General features: G+C 37.2%; 1 protein-coding gene across 5 annotated transcripts in view; it reads right to left on the reverse strand.

Annotated features, from left to right (window-relative positions):
* The window catches only part of IL7 (interleukin 7), a 54,320-nt gene extending 35,058 nt beyond the window's left edge, over positions 1–19,262 (reverse strand). For 4 of the 5 annotated variants that reach the window (XM_065895125.1, XM_065895124.1, XM_065895123.1 and 1 more), the window contains exons 1-2: positions 19,024–19,033; positions 10,458–10,597 (exon numbers count right to left, since the gene is read on the reverse strand). In XM_065895125.1, coding sequence (XP_065751197.1) covers positions 10,458–10,597; positions 19,024–19,033 — 150 coding nt within the window. Of the gene's footprint in view, positions 1–10,457; positions 10,598–19,023 lie in introns of all 5 variants that reach the window. The other variant, XM_065895122.1, reaches the window with a different exon arrangement.
* Positions 19,263–21,263: the final 2,001 nt, after the last annotated feature.

Below are 21,263 nucleotides of genomic sequence, written 5' to 3' on the forward strand. Positions count from 1 at the left end.
ACAGATATTAGGGGAGAGAGACTTTAAAGAATTAAAAAGTTTCTGAAAAGGAGAGAGAAAGAGTATTAGATTTGATTTTGGAAAGATAACTCAAGTGCCAGTAAAGAGGACAGATGCACTCAGGTGACAGGGAGATCAGCTGGGGCTTACTGAAGGCTATAGAAGTGGTTCCAGTGAAATTTTATGATTGCCTGAACTAAGACTAAGCTAGTGGAAGTCAACAGAGTGAATGACTTATACAGATGTTAAGGAAATATACTATTCTGTAGGATTTGGTGATGGATGAGATGAAGGAGCAAATGTATTAAGAGGGAGTCCAGGTTTTGATGACTAAATGATTGGGCAAATGTTGCTCCCTAAGACAGAGAATGTAGAAGGAGGAACAGGCTAAAAGTGATGATAATCAGTCTTCCATTGTGCCACATACATCTGGGTAGAGATTTCTAATTGGTATTTGACTTGAATGGTTTTAAAGTTCACAAAAGAGGTATAGACTTGAGGGTATTTGAGAGCTATCTATGGAATTTAAATCTGTGAGGGCCCCTGGAATAGAGACAGAGACAGAATTAAAGATATTAGAAATGATAAAAAAAATTATAAACTATTAATCATTAGATTTTATAATTTAAAGGGCAGCCCTTTATATGCCTACAATTAGAATGAGTCATTCCTAGAAAGTATTTGGCCATATTTATCAGCCTTTATTATTTTTACCAGACTCTGTTTTGGTGGCTAAGAATTACATCATTCAATCATATGAGTCATATTTAGGCAAAACGATTTTTATGGATAAAATAATGTTGTATAACATCTAAAACTAGCTCATATTGGATATCAGAAAAGTACTTGACATTTGATTCATAACAAATTTCTAAACAAATAGATGTTCAACAAAAAGAGACTTCTTAGCCTATTTGAAACAAGTTCTGGATTTCCATCAAATTATGGTGTCAATTTACAATTCATAAGTTATTTATTATACATTATCACAATTCATATTATTATTTACATGAAAAACTACAACGTGCTTCGTATTGTGCTGAGCATTCTGTGGGATACAAAGATGAATCAGATGTAAACTGTCCTTAAGATACTTATAGACTTGTATGGGGAACTAAGACACAGACTTAGGTAAGTATACAAGGAGTACAGAGTTAAGAATCACAGACAATTTTAAAATGAAATTAAGAGAACAATCCTATTTGCAATAGCATCAGAGCCACATAAAATATTTAGGAATAAATTTAACAAAATAAGTTCAAAGCTTACAGTCTGGAAACTACAAAACATTGTTGAAAGAAATTAAAGAAAATCTAAATAAATGGGAAAACATCCTATATTCAAGGATAAGAAGCATTGTTATGCATTGTTAAAAAGGCAATACCCATCAAATTGATCTATAGGGACAACAAAATCCTTAGCAGAATCCCAGCTGACTACTTCTGAGAAATTAAAGAGATGATTCTAAAAGTCTTATGGAATTGCAAGGGACTGAAACAGCAAAAACAATCTTGAAAAGAACAAACCAGAAGGATTCACACTTTCTGCTTTCAAAATTTAATCCAAAGCAATGGTAATAAAATTCTGGTAGTGGCACAGGATAAATATGTATATAAATGGAATAGAATTGAAGAGTCTAGAAATAAACCTATACATCTACAGTTAACTGATTGATTTTTGACAAGGTGCTAGGACTAATCAATGGGGAAAAGAATAGTCTTTTCTTCTACAAATATGGTTTATTTGTTGTTTTATAAGATAATTATTTTTGAATAAATTTCACTCCAGTCCTTGATTATATATCTTTTGGCAACAGATAGCTTATTATTAATTATTATTATTATTAACTTAGAGGCATAATGTTTGACACAGAGCATTCCACATGATAGAAGATTGATAAATATTTATAAAAGGAGGAAAATAATCAAGTTAAGGCCAGTAATGAAGGAAGGGAGGAAGAGGAAGAAGAAAATATAACATGATTTCTTTTCCCTGTCTCAAAAAATTTGCGCACTACGATAGACCCCAGAGATAATTAAATTTTCACATTTCATAGGGAATTTAAAAGTACTAACAAGGTTAAATGAGCTATCCAAGATCACAGTGCTTGCTAATAACAAAGCTAGTAACAAATTAGGTCTTCTGATCCTTCACTCAGTGTCCTTTACACTGCACTGCAATGCTATTTCACTGAAAAGAAATTTAATCAAGGCTATCAATGAAAATATATTTTTCCATGCTGCAAAAGATTGCTTTATTTCTCCTTAAAATAGATGTTTAATCATGGATTCTAAAATAAAATGGATAACTTTAAAATAATGGCTAATTGTATTTATTGTGTAGCTTTTCTTACTGTGGTTGAGCTAAATACTGAAAAAAACAAAGAAGGCTCATAGAAGCTGATACCTGCAGAGTGTAATATATGGCTTTGCAGATTTTATGCAATAGAATTTAGGTATCAGATTAAAATCAGGGTACTATTCTAATTTTTCCTTTAACTTTATGAATTCTTTCCATACGCGTCAAGAACATACGTGAAGTTATCCAGTGGAATTCCCAGATCGCCAAAATTCCTCAAAAATAGGAGCCTCTGGGAGTAGGGCCCAGAAATTTGTGTTTTAACAAGGCTTTCAGTTCATCTGAAAGATGCTAAAGTTATGAATCACTGCCTTAGTCTACAACCATCAATGATTTACACCTAAATCACTGAAGTTGTTTCCTACTGTCTCCTTGCTTTCCATTCTAACACACAAATTATCTACATGGTTGCCAGAAAACAGTTATAAGATAAAAATCTGATGATGTTATTTCATTCTTCATTCATTCATCAAATATTTATTGAGACTTCTAACCCTTCAGGGTACAGCAGTGAACACAAAGAACAAAGATTTCTATTCTTGTGGTGGTTATATTCAATGCCTTTTATTCCCCTCCAAATTCCTCAGTGACTTCCTAGTGCTTAGATAAAAAATTCAAACTCCTTTTTATAATAGGCCCAGCACTCAGTGGTCTAGGCTTCCTCTGAGGATTTGGTTCTCTTCTTGTATCCTGTAACCCAACCACACCATGCAGTTGCTTTCTTACCTACATTCATTTGCAAGGTGATCTATCCCCTTCCCGGGGGAGACCCCCAACCCTGTTCTGCTCCATTTTGCAAAACCTACATGCATTTTAAGATTCAAGAATTATTTGTGACCAAAATTCACAAGAAGAAATAGATGATCTGAATAGGCCTATATCTATGGAAGAAATTGAATCAGTAATTAATAACCTTCCAAAACAGAAAGCACCAGGTCCAGATGGGTTCACTGGTGAATTCTAACAAGTATTTAAGAAAGGAATTAGACCAAATTTCTACAATCTCTTTCAGAGCATAGAATTAGAGGGAGCACTTTCTAACTCACTCTATGAGGCTACCATTACTTTAATAGCAAAATGAGATGAAGACATGACAAGAAAAAACTACAGGCCAATATCTCTCATCAACATAGATGTAAAAATCCTCAATAAAATATTAGCATATCCAATTCAGTAAAATACAAAAAATAATTATACACCAAAACCAAGGGGGATTTATTCCCAGCATGCAAGGCTGATTCAACATTGGAAAATCAATTAATTTAATCCACCACATCAACATATATATTTTTTAAAATCACATGATCTTATCGTTTGATGCAGAAAAAGCATTTGACAAAATCTAACACCAATTCATGAAAAAAACTCTCAACAAACTAGGAAAATAGGGAACTTCCTCACCTTGATAAAGACTATGCAAAAAAACTACAGCTAATGTCTTACTTAATGGTGAGGAACTCAAAGTTTCCCCACTAAGATCAGGTAGAAAGCGAGGATATCCCCTCACACCACTCCTTTTCAAAACTGTACTGGAAGTACTTGCTAATGCAATAAGTCCTTGTTAATGCGATAAGTCAAGGAAATAAAAGGTATACAGATTGGAAAATGAAGCATAAAGCTGGAAAAGGCAAAACAATGAGACAATATAAATATCAGTGGTTGCCAGAGGTTGGGGGGAATGGAAAGATAAATAGGCAGAGCATAAAAGGACTTTTAGAGAAGTGAAAATACTCTGTATGATATTACAACACAATGACAGATATATGCCATTATACTTTCTCCAAATCCATAGAATGTACAATACAAGAGTGAACCGTAAGGGAAAACTGTGGACTTTGGGTGATTATGATAAGTCAATGTAGGTGCATCCTTCATAAAAAATGTACTTCATAAAAAAGCGAGTAATGTTGATAATAGGGGTGGCTATGCATGCGTGAGAGCATGGGTACATAAGAAATATGTACCTTTCTCTCAATTTTGTTGTAAACCTAAAACTGCTCTAAAAAGTTGTCTTTGAAAATAAGTCAAGACAAAAACATTCATGTGTTCTATGAAGTCTTGACTGACCTCCTCCCTAAAGAGGGAAATGGCAGCTCCCATTTTGATGCCTACATTGTGCCCTATTTTATATGTAATTCTATTTTATAGATGTGACTACATAAAATAAAATCTGTATATCAAAAAAACAAGATAAAAAGTAAATGATAAACTGGAAAATGTTTTCATCAAATATGACAGTCATAAAGTTATCATACTTAATATATAATGAGCTCTGACCAAGTGATGGGAATATCAATAAAAGCCAATAGGAGAATGGCAAAGGATCTTGAGGGCTATAAGGGAGAAGATATCCTTAAGCTGGTCTCCGCCTTGTCCACTGTTATTGCCTCTGTCCATGCCACTGACTCGGCCATGATTACAGGTGTGTGGAGTTTTGTGGTGTAATTATTGCACAGAGGAATGGCATCACCAGAGTTTTGTACTGCATTTAATTCTAAAGCTTTTAAACAACAGAATCCCTATGTAGAATAAATATCAACAATTGATTTAATATAAGTGATGAGGAACCATAAGAGCCAAAACAATCTTTAAAAAGAACATAGTTGGAAGACTCACACTTCCAATTTTAAAACTAACTACTGAGCTACAGTGATCAAGACTGTGTGGTACTGACAAAAGGATGGGTATATAGACAATGGAATGGAATTGGAAATCTAAAAATATACTCATGCATTTTGGTACAATTGATTTTCAATAAAGATGCCAAGACAATTCAATGTGGGGAAATAGTCTGTTCAACAAAAGGTGCAGGAACAACTGGAAAAGAATGAACTTGGACCCCTATCTCGTATCACGTACAAAGATTAACTAAAAATAGATCAAAGACCTAAATATGAACTAAAGCTATAAAACTCTTAGAAAAAATGTAAGTGTAAATCTTTGTGACCTTGGAATAGGCAATAGTTTCTTAAATATGACACCAAAAGCATTACCAAAAGAAGGAAGAATAAATAAATTGGACTTTATCAAAATCAACTTTTGTGCTTTAGAGGACACCATAAAGAAAATGAAAAGAAACACAGAGAATGGGAAAAAATATTTGCAAATTGTACATCTGATAAAGGTCTAGTATCCAGAATATATAAAAAACTCTCATAACCAAACAATAAAAAGATGACCCAATTTAAAAGTGAGCAATGTATTTGAAAAAAAAAAATTCTTCAAAGAAGATACACAAATGGCCAGTAAGAATGGTCAATATTGAAAAGATGCTTGACATCATCAGTCATCAGGGAAATGTAAATCAAAGGAAAAGTGAGATACCACTTCACACCCACTAGGATGACTAGAGTAAAAAAGTCAGACAACAAGTTTTGGTGAGGATACGGGGGAATTGGAACCCTCCTCATACACTGATGTTATGAGTGTAAAATGGTACAGTCATTTTGGAAATAGTTTGGCATTTCCTCAAAAGTTAAAAATAGAGTTACCATATGACCCAGCAATTCCACTTGTAGGTGTATATCAAAGAGTATTCCACAAAAACTTGTACAACTAACATTTGAAGAAGCATTACTTGTAATAACTAAAGAGTGGAAACAACTTATCCATTCAACAGATGAATGATAAACAGAAATGTGGTATATACATTCAACAGATTATTGATCTATAAGAATAAATGAGGTACTGATTCATGCTATAATATGGGTGAATCTTGAAAACATTACGCTCAGTGAAAGAAGTCCAGTACAAAAGGCTGTGTATGGTATGATTCCATTTGTATGAATTACCTAGAAAAAGCAGATCCATAGAAACAGAAAGTAGATTAGTGGCTACCAGGGTCTGCTAATGAGGAATGGAAAGATAGAGTAAATGGTTTTATCACTCTTTGAGGTGATGCAAATGTTCTGGAGGTAGATAATGATGATGATTGCACAGCTTGTGAATATACTAAAAGCCACTAAATTGTACACTTTAGAGAGTACATTGAATTTTATCTCAATGCAAAATAAACACAGAAAACATAAACGATGGATACATGTTGAAAAAAAAAACAATCAATGTCACTAGCAGTCAAAGAAATGTAAATCAAAGCAGAAGGTTATTTTTCCACTACCCTGGCAGATATTATCAAAAATAAAAATGCTGACAAAAATGATGATCTCATATATTGTTGTAAGAACTGTAAACTGATGGGTCCTTTCTGGAAAATAATTTGGTAACATGTATTAAGAAGCTTAAAGTGCTGATTCTATTTAACCTAGTCATCCCAGTTCTAGGAATCTGAATTCCTTATTTAGTAGACCATATAGAAAAAGGACTTTTGTTATTTATTATGCACCTCCCATTCCCTCTGAGCTAGGTGGAAAAATGAGTCTCACTCTTACCCTGGGCCCTATTTGGACTCTATGTAATAGTTCCCATCATTCCTATTTTCTTACTTCTACAACTCAATTCTACCTTATTGACCTGCACTGGATGATTTTAACAGTATTCAGAATATCTGTGCAGCTCCCTGTCACCTTTCCCCACAATTCAACCAGTTCAGTCACCATCTAGTGTCCCTGATACTCTTCTTTCATTATGTTCTCATCATAACTACCTTGTGTTTTCCCTCAAAAAACAAACAAACAAAAAAAAACAGGGCTATTATCTGCTTTGCCTCATAATAATGAGGGCTTTTTCTGGAACCTGATTGCTTGGGTTTGAATTCCAGCCTTGCCACTTGCCAGCTATGTGGTCCAGGTCTCAGTTTTCTCATTACATGGAATTATCGTAAGAATTATATAATTATTACATGGAAAGTAGTCAGAGCAGTTCTGGCACATAGTAAACCCTGAATTTGTGTTAGTTGTTATTATTATTATCACCTCATAGAGATATTATGAAGCTCAAATAAAATAATGTGTATGAAACTGTTTTTTAATGCACTGCTATTATCATTTTGTATTATAGTGACATGTGTATAACTTATCCTCATAAATTATAGAAAAGCAAGGACTATCTTATTTTTAATGGCTCACATTGCACATAGTAAATGCTCAAAATTTGCATTGTAATTCAATGTTACTTTTATGATCAAATCACTATTGACTTTTGGTTGTCTAAATACCATCACATCAAGACCACTGACAATCTTGTTATAACATATATCCACTTGTGTCTTCCACTACGTCAGCAGTCTTTTCAAAGTGGAGTCCACAATGAACAATCCACTGCAAGTATGGGAGGAAAATTTTTAGGAACTCTATCTACATTTTTTCCTCATCTTTTGTAAATTTTCATTATTTGGTATTTATCATTACTAATGTGTGCAAAATTACTATGAAAATGCTATGACATATAAATAAATGTTAATGTATATTGGAAGTGCAGGCTCAAGATAGTTTTACTAAAGGGTGTACCGTCTAAAAAGTCTGGAGATCAGCACACTATCCCACAATATGGTTTCTCTCCTAGGATCAAGCTGATCTATTCAACTCCTCCTAGAACACAGTTTATATCTCTTTGTTTCCAAATCTGACTCACAACCAGTCTTTCTGAAATGAGAGTATGGCAGCCACTCCTTTTCAAGCTGCAACTTGCCTTCTTCACACCAAGACTTAACCATCACCAAACGAAAGCTCCTTAAAAGAAGGGTCTGTATCTGGTCCACCTTTGTGTCTACTGCCACACCTCCACCACCCCACCACAAAAAAGGGGTTTCCATAATAACTGGCACATAATAGGCTCCACATAAATGTTTGCTGAATGAATAAACTGGCAGAGAGATTGCTATTGGAAGGCAGGAGAGTGTGCTGGTTAACAGCAGAGGCTCAGATCCTGGCTCTGCCACTTAACTGGGTGGCCCTGGGTCTCAGATTTTTCCTCTGTGAAATGAAGGTAATAAGAGTAAGTAACAAGTAAAAAACATTATCTTAACTCATAATGATTAATTTAGTAGCATAATTTAATGCAAAAAATGCCCCAATTAATGAAATATAAAATGGGGCAATTACCATGTAGTGAGCACTTTTTTTTTTTGTCAGTGGACAAAATCAGCATTTCTCTGTGATACAGTGTTCAATACATATCATCTTGAGTTTCCCATATCCCTCCAAGAGGTGTAACACTGAATTTCCCAAGGTGCCATGCCACTTCTCTATGAGTATGCAGAAAAGACAGTAGAGTGGAAGGAGGGGAAAGGTTAGACAATTTCCTCCCATCTTATGAACATCTGAGATGGTTTTCCTTTGTCATTTGGGGTTTCAAGTACTGGTCACTGTTAAAACAACACATCCCATTATTTTAATACAGCTCTTAAACTGTAAAAAAATTAATTTTGGTAGATGACTTATTTGTCTATGTTGAAAACCCCAAAGAACCAATAGCAACAACAACAACACCTCCTGGAACTAAAAAGCAATTACAGAAAGGGTTCAGGATACAAGGTTAATATACAAAAGTCAATTGTTGTCCTATATACCTGCAATAAATAATTGGAATTTGAAATTCAAAACAGAACACCGTTTACAAAAGTACCAAAAATACAAAATACTTAAATATAACTCTAACAAAATACTAACAAGATCAACACAAGGAAAAGTGCAAAATTCTGATGAAAGAAATTAAAAAATTAAATAAATAGAAAGATATTCCATGATCATGGATAGTAAGATTCAATATTGTTAAGACAGATAAGATGTGAGTTCAGATACCTCACCAAAGAAGATATATAGATGGCAATAGTATATGAAAAGATGTTCAACATCATATGACATTAGGGAATTGCTAATTAAGACTACAATTAGGTACCAAGACACACCTATTAGAATGGCTAGAACTTAAAACACTAACAACACCAAATGTCAGGAGTTCTCATTCATTGCTGGTGAGAATGCAGAATGGTACACTTTGGAAGACAGTATGGCAGTTTAATACAAAGCTAAACATAGTCTTACCATATGATCCAGCAATCATTCTCCTAGGAATTTATCCAAATGAGTTGAAAACGTATGTCCACACAAAACCCTGCACACGAATGTTTATAGAAGTTTTATTCGTGACTGCCAAAAATTAGAAGCCACCAAGACATATCCTTTAATCAGTGAATGGATAAACAAACTGTAGTACATCCATTCAATTGAATTTTATTTAAAAATAAAAAGGAATGAGCCATCGAGCCACAAAAAGTCATGGAAGAACTTTAAATACACGTTGCTAAGTGAAAGAATCCAGTCTAAAAAAGCTACGTACTGCATGACTCCAACTATATGACACTGTAGAAAGGTTAACCACAGAGACCATAGCAGATCAGTGGTTGCCATGGGTTCAGAGGCAGGGAGGGAAGGAGGAATCAGTGGGGCACAGGTAAGTTTTAAGGGCAATGAAACTATCCTGTATTATACTGTAATGATGGATCCACAACCTGATGCATTTGTCAAAACCCATAGAACTGTGCAGCACAAAAAGTAAACCCTAATGTCAACTACAGAATTTAGTTAATAACAATTGTATCAATATTGGTTCATCAATTGTAACTAATGTAGCACACAAATGCCAGGTGTTAATAATAGGGGAAATTGTGTAGAGGGAAAGTGGGTATATGGGAATTCTCTACTTTCTCCTCAACTTTTCTGTAAACCTAAAACTACTCTAAAGAATAATAGCTATTATTTTAAAAGTCCATAGTAAGTTAAAAAAAACAGCAAATTTTATATATATACACATGTATAAAAATACCTAAGGATATTCATGTACACACTTTCAGATAAAATAAAATAACTATACAACTTTTTCACAATAATTTTTAAACATTATATTCTGTTATTTTCCTTCTCCTAATATAATATGTTTTTACAGGGACCATCAATGGGAGGTGAGGAAATGCAGATAATTATGCTAAGTTATGTTCAGAAAAATTTTGGTAGTGAAGGACAGCTGTGGGAGTCTGAGGTCTAGGAAAGAATTCTTTTTACAGGATATAATAATGCCAACTTAAAAAGAAATATTGTTAGCAGCCTATTTCAAGGAATATAAATAAATATTAGAACACAAAACTGCATACCAACAGTATATTTCAATTTTTCCCAGTGAGTTAAAACGTGAGGAAAACAAACACATACCAAATCATTGATGTTGACCATTAGAACATTCTGATAGGCTCCGCCGTCTTTACCTTCAATATCACAATCAGATGATGCTACTGGCAACAGAACAAGGATCAGGGGAGGAATTCCAAAGATATACCTAAAAGAAACTAAATTCAACAATAAGTAAGAATAAGCTAAATGTCATAAGTCATATTATATCATTTGATGGTGGTATTTCAATTGGCCTGACCACTTATTTCTAATAAGTTTTAAAATGTATCTTGGTTTTACATAGTGTAGGAAGAACTCTAAAGTTCAATATTATGTAACTACCAAAGAAAGACAATATTTTAGAGTCTAGGTTTCTTTCAGTTTTTATTCAAATAAAACTCTTTGGGAATATGCAGAACAAGTGTGATGACAGCAAAATCTCTTTGCCTCATCAACAGAAAAACAGGTAAACTACAGGTTAATAATTATACATTTTTGAAATTTTTTGATCTAAGGCACGGGATTGTATATTTATGTAAAACTTGATGGTTGTTCAAGTGTCCAGCTGCTTCCTGGAAACAACATCGCAGGAAGTTTATCTGCATGGTACTGCACGGTGATTATATTCTTTCTTTTTAATGATGGATCCTAGAAGGCTTACCCTCCTCAGAACTGTGACAAAGTTGATATTTATATTATGAGACTCCTTATCTTTTCAGTATCTTCTTTTTCTAAATGCCCAGAGACTGACATTCTCTTCAAACACAGCCCTGTTTAGCTTCTTGACATGTTAGGAAAACCCAATAAATAAATTCATACCCTGTTAACTAATGATTTATATCTGTTTTTAAATAAGTCTTCTCATTTAGGGGCAACTGTTAATCAAAAGGAATGAAATTATAAATGGTATCATTTTGGGCAGTAGTAATACACTGCTAGAAAGCCAGTGATTCCCTGAGGCATTAAAATCTGGTTTTATAGGGACTGATTTTATTTCTTCATAAGCCTGCTGGAGTGTCTTGTTTGCATCTTTCTGTAAACCTCAAGTATTGTTGACAATATATGTCCTGTGATTTTCCCCAGTGAACTTTAACTGTTCTTGTTGAGTGCAAGATATTTCACATGTATGCCTTCTCCTGATTAAGATTACAAACAATACTCCTTGGAATCCAAGGAACTAATATTGTGAAAACAACCTAAAGACTGTCAAATATATCATAAATTTCCCATAACATTCTCATCTATTACATCATTACCTGTCATATAAAAATTAGTAGCTCTCCCCAGTAAGTTGTGTTCCATTAGTGACCTATATTTTTATAATAGAGAATGTAGCCTGGGCAGCAGATAGGGGAACAAACATGAATCCTACATCTAATCTTAATATGTCACTGACACCTAACAAGGTGAGAGAAACAAGATGAGATGTGGAGTCTATTCAAACTCTGCCACTAAATTTCTATATGCATGATGAGCAAGAATTCGCTTTGGAGATTAATAATGATGATGAAGCTAGTTACCTTTAATTGAGTACCTGTCATGTACCAAGCACTGTTCAGTGCCTTATACTTACTATCTAAGGAGCAAAAGGGTCCTACCTGCTAGTTAATCTTTTTATAAAACATAAATAGTAAGGTGCCAGGTCTGGATTCTAACCTGAGCTGGTTACTTCACCAGGATTTGATCAGAAATGCCCATTATCTTCTGATAACATGTCATCACTTTGGTCTTCTGAATGAAAGCCACTTCCATGTACTATTATACAGCCTCTCTTTCTTCTACCACAGTCCCTTCCTCCTGAAGATTCTCAAACAATGATCAATTGCTAATTATTTACTGAGTCCTAGCTTTGTATAGATTGCACAGAGCCAAACTTTTTACTTTCTCTGTCATCTTAGAGATGTCCAGCAGGGATACTTTACGAGGAGTATATGGTAAGGAAAATTTATACAGCATATAACTTGAAATGAGCTTTAAAAGAAATATAACAAAATAATTAAATACTAGAATGCAAAAGAGACATTTTTACTATTATACATAAACGTCATTTCAAAGGTCCACATTTTATGTTTTAATAAAGGAGGAGTTTTATTTTCTATGAGCACTAGTTGTTGTGCCCTCTTCACTCCAAATTTCAGTAATTAGTGCTCCCAAAATTCACATCGACCCATTTACTCATTGGATGGCATTTTGTCAATGCTTTCAAATGATGGCTTAGTGGAAAATTCAGTCTTTTTTGAGTAACTAGTTTCTCAATTCTAAAACAATATTTGCCTTATCTGGAAAGCATGTCTTTGGTTGCTGTCTTTGTTGTTAAATAGGCTAGCCCCAGATAGACTAGGGCAATGCAAAGTACAGAGGGAGATGCAGGGTTTTGTGTTGGTATGCCAATGAGTTGTGTGACTGACTGAAGGACAGAGCCTCATAAAAGCTTCACTTTAGACTAAATGATCTCTTAATGTGGCTTTCAACTCTCAAGCACCTTAATTCTAAGAACCTACCTAGCCATCCAAATACAATAACTCTTTAGATTTGAAATTGCCTGACCAACAATGTTGCAAACACACCCAGAGCTTCAAATCCACATCTCAGAGGTTCCCAGCTTTCTCATTAATGACTTACAGTTTGGTCTGCAATTGAAGTCTTTTCTCCACACCACATAGACAGTAACATATTAATATTGCCTAGTTTGGGCCGCTTTTGACATTGTTGTCACAATAGAAAAGGACTCTGCTTTTATTTTTGTTTTAGATTATACATAGATACCCATTCCTTCCCCCCACCTTGAACTTTCCCTTAGGTTACAAAAAAGACAAACCATAAAGAATAATGCAAGGCAAGCTTGGGCTTGTGGAATTTTCTTCAGATTTCCGGAAGGGATTGAAACTGGAGAATTTGTTTTCAGTAGGGAATTTGGTTAAACCAGAATGATGGCTGTCTAAAAAAAAAATCTTGTTGGTTTTTAAATTAAGCCAAATAATACATTTAATCTTCAGATGCTTAAGTTATGGGGTCAAAGTGAACATGAACAAATTAGTTTCAACAGTCCTTCAAATCCAATCTTTCCTTAGTGTTTAAGACCAATCAGTGTTTATTGATTGTCTATTATAGACATTATATAGACCTATTTTCCCTGGGATTTTAAAGAAATGGTCAAAAGACATTTAAGATGGAATTAAAGACATTATCTGAATATATAAGACTTGGCTTTAATATGAACAATTGGCACAAGTAAGTGAGTAAAAAAGAAAAAGTGAATAAACAGTAGGCAATAACCATATGTTATATGAAAATCAGCTTTTTAAGGTTACAAAAATGAATGTGATTATGCTCACATAAAGAATTCTAATACATTCCACAAACATATTAAGATTGGATTATAAATTCTATCCACAAGTCCCATGATAAACAACAGTTAAAGATATTTCTGAAGCCATCCTAGAATACTGCATACAATATTTCATTTAATCCCATAACCATTTCTTGAGGTAAGTACTACCAATCACTAACATTTTTGCTGGTGGAGAATCTGGGACCCAAACATTTTTCCCCATATAAAATATGTCTTGTAAGAGGCATGACTCAAATCCAAAAGTCTAGAAACTAAGCTGTTAGCCACTGAGCTGCACTGCTTCCTATAAAAATAACTGCATGTGTGTAGTCAAGGGAAATGTACAAAAGTCCATCTTCCTCCAGATGAATCTCACTACAGCGCTTCCTTGGCCAATTCCTGAAACACGGCATCACGTACTCCTATTTCAGGAAAAAAGACACTGATTATTTGCTTTATTGCATTAGGTTATGTGTCAGAGATGAGGCCAGAAAAGCAATCTCACATCACGTGTGTGACATCAACATGTAAGGTGGTCCTACAAAATAACATTTTCCATTTTTGTTTAAGGTATTGCAACACTGATGTGGTACCCTGTGTAACCCTTCTTTATACTTGTTCAGGCTTTTTAATCTTTCTCAGTTCTCTGTTTTTATTGCTATTCCATTTTTGGGTCCTCAAATATGATTAAATTATCTAAACTAGATAGCACAATTGAGGACCACATAGTACGTCCTCAACTACTTCAACTCCCAAAAGAAGAGGCAAAGTAAAAGGAGAAAAAGTAACCCACAATAGAATTAGAAATGAAAAAGGAGAAGTAACAACTGACACTGCAGAAATACAAAAGATCATGAGAGATTACTACAAGCAATTCTATGCCAATAAAATGGACAACCTGGAAGAAATGGACAAATTCTTAGAAATGCACAAACTGCCAAGACTGAATTAGGAAGAAATAGAAAATATGAACAGACCAATCACAAGCACTGAAATTGAAACTGTGATTAAAAATCTTCCAACAGTCAAAAGCCCAGGACCAGATGGCCTCACAGGAGAATTCTATCAAACATTTAGAGAAGAGCTAACACCTATCCTTCTCAAACTCTTCCAAAACATAACAGAGGGAGGAACACTCCCAAATTCCTTCTACAAGGCCACCATCACCTTGATACCAAAACCAGACAAGATGTCACAAAGAAAGAAAACTACAGGCCAATATCACTGATGAACATAGATGCAAAAATCCTCAACAAAATACTAGCAAACAGAATCCAACAGCACATTAAAAGGATCATACACCATGATCAAGTGGGGTTTATTCCAGGAATGCAAGGATTCTTCAATATATGCAAATCTATTAATGTGATGAACCATATTAACAAATTGAAGGAGAAAAACCATATGATCATCTCAATAGATGCAGAGAAAGCTTTTGACAGAATTCGACACCCATTTATGATAAAAACTCTTCAGAAAGTAGGCATAGAGGGAACTTCCCTCAACATAATAAAGGCCATATATGACAAGCCCACAGCCAACATCATCCTCAATGGTGAAAAACTGAAAGCATTCCCACTAAGATCAGGAACAAGACAAGGTTGCCCACCCTATTCAACATAACTTTGGAAGTTTTAGCCACAGCAATCAGAGAAGAAAAGGAAATAAAAGGAATCCAAATTGGAAAAGAAGAAGTAAGGCTGTCACTGTTTGCAGATGACATGATACTATACATAGTGAATCCTAAAGATGCTACCAGAAAACTACTAGAGCTAATTAATGAATTTAGTAAAGTAGCAGGATACAAAATTAATGCACAGAAATCTCTGGCATTCCTATACACTAATGATGAAATATCTGAAAGTGAAATCAAGAAAACACTCTCATTTACCATTGCAACAAAAAGAATAAAATATCTAGGAATAAACCTACCTAAGGAGACAAAAGACCTGTATGCAGAAAATTATAAGACACTGATGAAAGAAATTAAAGATGATACAAATAAATGGAGAGATATACCATGTTCTTGGATTGGAAGAATCAACATTGTGAAAATGACTCTACTGCCCAAAGCAATCTATAGATTCAATGCAATCCCCATCAAACTACCACTGGCATTTTTCACAGAACTAGAACAAAAAAATTCACAATATGTATGGAAACACAAAAGACCCCAAATAGCCAAAACAATCTTGAGAATGAAAAACAGAGCTGGAGGAATCAGGCTCCCTGACTTCAGACTATACTACAAAGCTACAGTAATCAAGACAGTATGGTACTGGCACAAAAACAGAAATATAGATCAATGGAACACGATAGAAAGCCCAGAGATAAACCCACACACATATGGTTACCTTATCTTTGATAAAGGAGGCAGGAATGTACAGTGGAGAAAGGACAGCCTCTTCAATAAGTGGTGCTGGGAAAACTGGACAGGTACATGTAAAACTATGAGATTAGATCACTCCCTAACACCATATACAAAAATAAGCTCAAAATGGATTAAAGACCTAAATGTAAGGACAGAAACTATCAAACTCTTAGAGGAAAACATAGGCAGAACACTCTATGACATAAATCACAGCAAGATCCTTGTTAACCCACCTCCTAGAGAAATCAAAATACAGACAAAAATAAACAAATGGGACCTAATGAAACTTCAAAGCTTTTGCACAGCAAAGGAAACCATAAACAAGACTAAAAGACAACCCTCAGAATGGGAGAAAATGTTTGCAAATGAAGCAACTGACAAAGGATTAATCTCCAAAATTTACAAGCATCTCGTGCAGCTCAATAACAAAAAAACAAACAACCCAATCCTAAAATGGGCAGAAGACCTAAATAGACATTTCTCTAAAGAAGATATACAGTCTGCCAACAAACACATGAAAGAATGCTCAATATCACTAATCATTAGAGAAATGCAAATCAAAACTACAATGAGATATCATCTCACACCGGTCAGAATGGCCATCGTCAAAAAATCTAGAAACAATAAATGCTGAAGAGGGTGTGGAAAAAAGGGAACACTCTTGCACTGCTGGTGGCAATGTGAATTGGTTTGGCCACTATGGAGAACAGTATGGAGGTTACTTAAAAAACTACAAATAGAACTACCATATGACCCAGCAACCCCACTACTGGGCATATACCCTGAGAAAACCAAAATTCAAAAAGAGTCATGTACCAAAATGTTCATTACAGCTCTATTTACAATAGCCCAGAGATGGAAACAACCTAAGTGCCCATCATCAGATGAATGGATAAAGAAGATGTGGCACATATATACAATGGAATATTACCCAGCCATAAAAAGAAACGAAATTGAGCTATTTGTAATGAGGTGGATAGACCTAGAGTCTGTCATACAGAGTGAAGTAAGTCAGAAAGAGAAAGACAAATACCATATGCTAACACATATATCTGGAATTTAAGGAAAAAAATGTCATGAAGAACCTAGGGGTAAGACAGGAATAAAGACACAGACCTACTGGAGAACGGACTTGATATGGGGAGGGGGAAGGGTGAGCTGTGACAGGGCGGGAGAGAGTCATGGACATATACACACTAACAAAGATAGTAAGGTAGATAGCTAGTGGGAAGCAGCCGCATGGCACAGGGATATCGGCTCGGTGCTTTGTGACTGCCTGGAGAGGTGGGATAGGGAGGATGGAGGCGAGGGAGACGCAAAAAGGAAGAGATGGGAACATATGTATATGTGTAACTGATTCACTTTGTTATAAAGCAGAAACTAAGACACCATTGTAAAGCAATTATACCCCATTAAAGATGTTAAAAAAAAAAAAGTAACACTATCCTTAAGCTTCTAGTGAACTCTACTGGAAAAAAATCATTATCAACATCACTCATAATTATTATTATTAGGAGTTTAGAATTCTAATATTTTGGTTGCTGATAACTTATGATGCACGATTAGCATAGATATACTTCAGGAAATAGAGGTTCCTTGTTAGTAATGGGCACCTTAGCTTCCTTTTCTTGTTTTACCTCTCCACTCCAGATCAGAGGTGATGGAAGGATTGGATCTGGGAGTGGTCCAGAAAAAAGCAATTGCAGGAGATCCATGGGCATTGTAAGGAAAACAGGAATATACCTAATTTCTAATTCTATATTAAAGTTCTGGAGGACGCCCATTACAAATCTTCTATACGCTAAACCCGCTCCCCACCCCCCTTTACTTTGCTACTGATCAGGTACTTCTTGACTATGTCAATTTTTGATGCTTTAATACCTGTGAGTAGGGATAGGTCTCTTGATCTAACGATGCCGCCAGGAAAGGGCACAGACCAGGCATCAAACACAAGAACAATCTGCTCCCCATTCTGGCACCCTCCCGCACCCGTCTCCTTTTGCTTAAGGAAGTATTTACTATAAAAGAGTAGAATTTCCCTCAGCAAATCCTCTCCACTCACATCTCTTTTCCCCCTTTTTTCTTCCCGTCAGCTTTTGGACCCGTTACCTTGGCCATATGGCTGCCAACGGGAATCTAGCTCGCCTCAACTCTGCCCTTGTCCATTTTAAGTCCGTATTTCGCACAGATAAAATAGACTAAATCTCGGCAAGGGTCTAGAATTTAGAATTATGCCTGTTAATCCTGCCTCCGTCCATGAGTATCCATATAGGAAAGAAACCAAAACCCGAAAGTGGCCTTGTGCCAGCCTGAGCACTTGGGTTCCCAGCAAAAGACACAAGGTACAGCCCCAGTTGGAAACTCCCAGCCTCAATGAGGAAAAACGGGGTTTTCCAGAGACCTGTCCCCTTGAGGTTTAAAAGCGTGTCCCGTGGGAGCTTCGCTTTCGCTTCTCTAAGGGGTTGGAGCTGCAAGAGCCCAGATCCTCGCCGATCCCGGGGCACCTGTGAGTACCGTGGCGCGACCAGGAGGCCGGGGAGGGTGGGTTGGGCGCCGGGTTGACAGCGGGCAGCGCTGGCGAGGGGAGACTGACGGAGAGCATTGGGATCTGGGCGCGGGCTGCCACCGCTGAGCGGCTCGGAGGCTGCAGCGCCCGGTCTCGGGACAGACCCACGCAGCCCGCCAGGCTCAGCAGCCCCAGGTGCAAGTGGTGATGGGCCAGAGTACTCGGGTGAGGCTGCCGGCTGCCCAAGGGCAGAGCAGCCAGGGCTCTCCACAGATCCAAAGTGCAAGGCCGGGCTCTTCCCGGACGCGCCTGGGCGCGGGGCCCCGCAGCATGTCCCAGAGTACCCTGGCGTGCCGCGCGAGCGAATTTATGCGCCCGGGAGAGGAGCGCTTACCATGGAACATGGTCTGCGGGAGGCGGGCGTGGTCATGATGACCGCAACTGCAGCAGGAGCAAGCTCTCACCGCCCATAGTCACTCCCAGGACCCTGGTCTTCCGCGGAGTTGCCGGGAGTCCGTGCCGGCTAGGGCAGTCTCTGCAGCTGGTTCCTCCTACCCACGCCGCGCCTGCTGTTTCATCCATCCCAAGGGGGGCGTCACACACCACGGCCCGGCTCTGCGCTTTGCCTTTCCCATAACTTCCGTAGGATCAGCCGACAGTGTACTTTCAGTTTCTACTTTGCGCTTGGTCTGCAGGTTCGATCTCTGAGTTAATCACTGGGGCACCTTCATCTCCCCGCACACCTCCTTCTCCTGGTCATCTGCGTCCTCCCCTAGCGCTTCCTGTGCACCTGGACCAGGACCAGAGGAGGGCGCGGAGTCCCAAAGCACCGCAGAAGGAATGAGTTAGCCTTCTGAATCGGGGTGATTCGAGGCAAAGACTTTCCAGATGACCTCTAAACCGCTTTGGCAAAGGCGGGAGACTAGGATCTAAAAGCATCGGTTGCTAATGTGTCCACAGAAGCCACAGATGTGTAGGGCGAAAACTGGGCTATTGCAAGCGGACGCCAGGGAGGAGCCGTCGCAGCTCTTGCCGCGGATGTGGTGGTGGACGACGCCAAGTCAGTCGTCTTGTTTACAAAAAAAAAAAAAAAAAGGAAGTAAAGAATGATTAAGAGGGCCACGGGCCACGCCCTCAGCCTCTCTAACCTCTCTAGTCTCCTTCCTCTCTGTCTTTTGTACATGCACCTGCCCAGGTGAGACCTCAAAGAAAAATAACCCGGTGTGTCCACCTAATCTGGTAAGTGCTATCTTTGGACTTGATAATCAAAGCCCAAATTAGGTGGAGAAAGTGGAGACTGACAATAGATGGTAACAATGACTGCCTCGTGTGCATTTATCTGAATTGGCTAATAAATCAACTTATCCATCTTGACTGTCTGTTACAGAAAGGTTAATTTTTTTTTCTAGGTCTGAATTATTTAGGTATTTTCTGTTTTCATTTGATTTCTGATATTCTGCAGAAATCCTGCTTAAATGAAGGTGGGTAACGCAAAGTAATCGCAGTGATAATAGTGTTATGGCTATCATTTATCTAGCATTTGCTCTGTACTAGTATCGTGCTAAGTCTTTTATGTATGTCATCTCAAGCAAAATTTTCTGTGTGGTAGACAGTTTTGTTATCTGCGCTTCACAGACGTAGGAACTGAGACTTCCTTAAGTATCTGCCAGATTCACTCTGCTGGTTAGTAACAGGGTTGGGACACAAACCTACTGTAAACCAGCTCTAGAGTCCACACTTGGACCCCTGTGTTAGAAGTCCTGTGAACAATGTAGACATTGATGCCAGGAGAGAGACAGGGTCACATATCATGTGAATGTGCCTTTGCTCCAGTATGGGGACCTCGGAAAATTTCTGGAATTTGTGAATTCTGAATTGAGACCCGAGCAGGTCAATTAACTTGGCCATGTGAACATTCCAGATTCTGCCATAGTGTGAATGAAGAAAAGAGGAAAAGAAAGGAGAAAAATAATGAAATAGAGAGTGAGGTGGTGTTGCTTAAGGCTGAAACTTGGATTTCTATTTCTCTTTTAGTCTCACTTCTCACATCCAACCCATAGGCAAGTCTTGTCAACTGTACCTCTAAAATAAATCCCGAATCTATTCTGTGAATTGCCTAAGGGTAAACCATGAAAACCCTGCTGTCTAGGGGATCTTCCAGCTTTCACTCTTGCCCACAACCCTTTCATTCTCTTCATAGCAGCAGCATATTTATTTACATTTGCCACCCTCTGTGACCACTCTCTGGCCACTTCCCACTGCACACTGGGCTTTCAAGGCCCTGTGTGATCTGGGCCCTGCTGTCCTCTGTGACTCCCTCTGGGACCCATGGCCTTTGTCCTCCCTGCGTTCAGCCAAGCTGACTTCCACTTAGAACATTTTCTAGTACACAGCCATGCAGAAAGTTACGGAATGAGAGGGGACAACTAAGTGACATGTATGAGTGAGAACATGTGTGGAAGGGAAAGTATATGAAGGCAGGAAGGGAATAGGAGGAAAGGGGAAGAGAACAAGGGAAACAAATGAGAACAGGAGACAGAATGCGGTGGGGAAAGCCAAGTATTTCCATCTGACTGGAACCTAGCCTGGAGGTGGGGAGTAGAGAAACAGAAGGCCAGAATAACTGGTAAAAAT

This window comes from Phocoena phocoena, chromosome 17, assembly GCF_963924675.1.
Source record: "Phocoena phocoena chromosome 17, mPhoPho1.1, whole genome shotgun sequence".
In the NCBI taxonomy this organism is placed as follows: domain Eukaryota; kingdom Metazoa; phylum Chordata; class Mammalia; order Artiodactyla; family Phocoenidae; genus Phocoena; species Phocoena phocoena.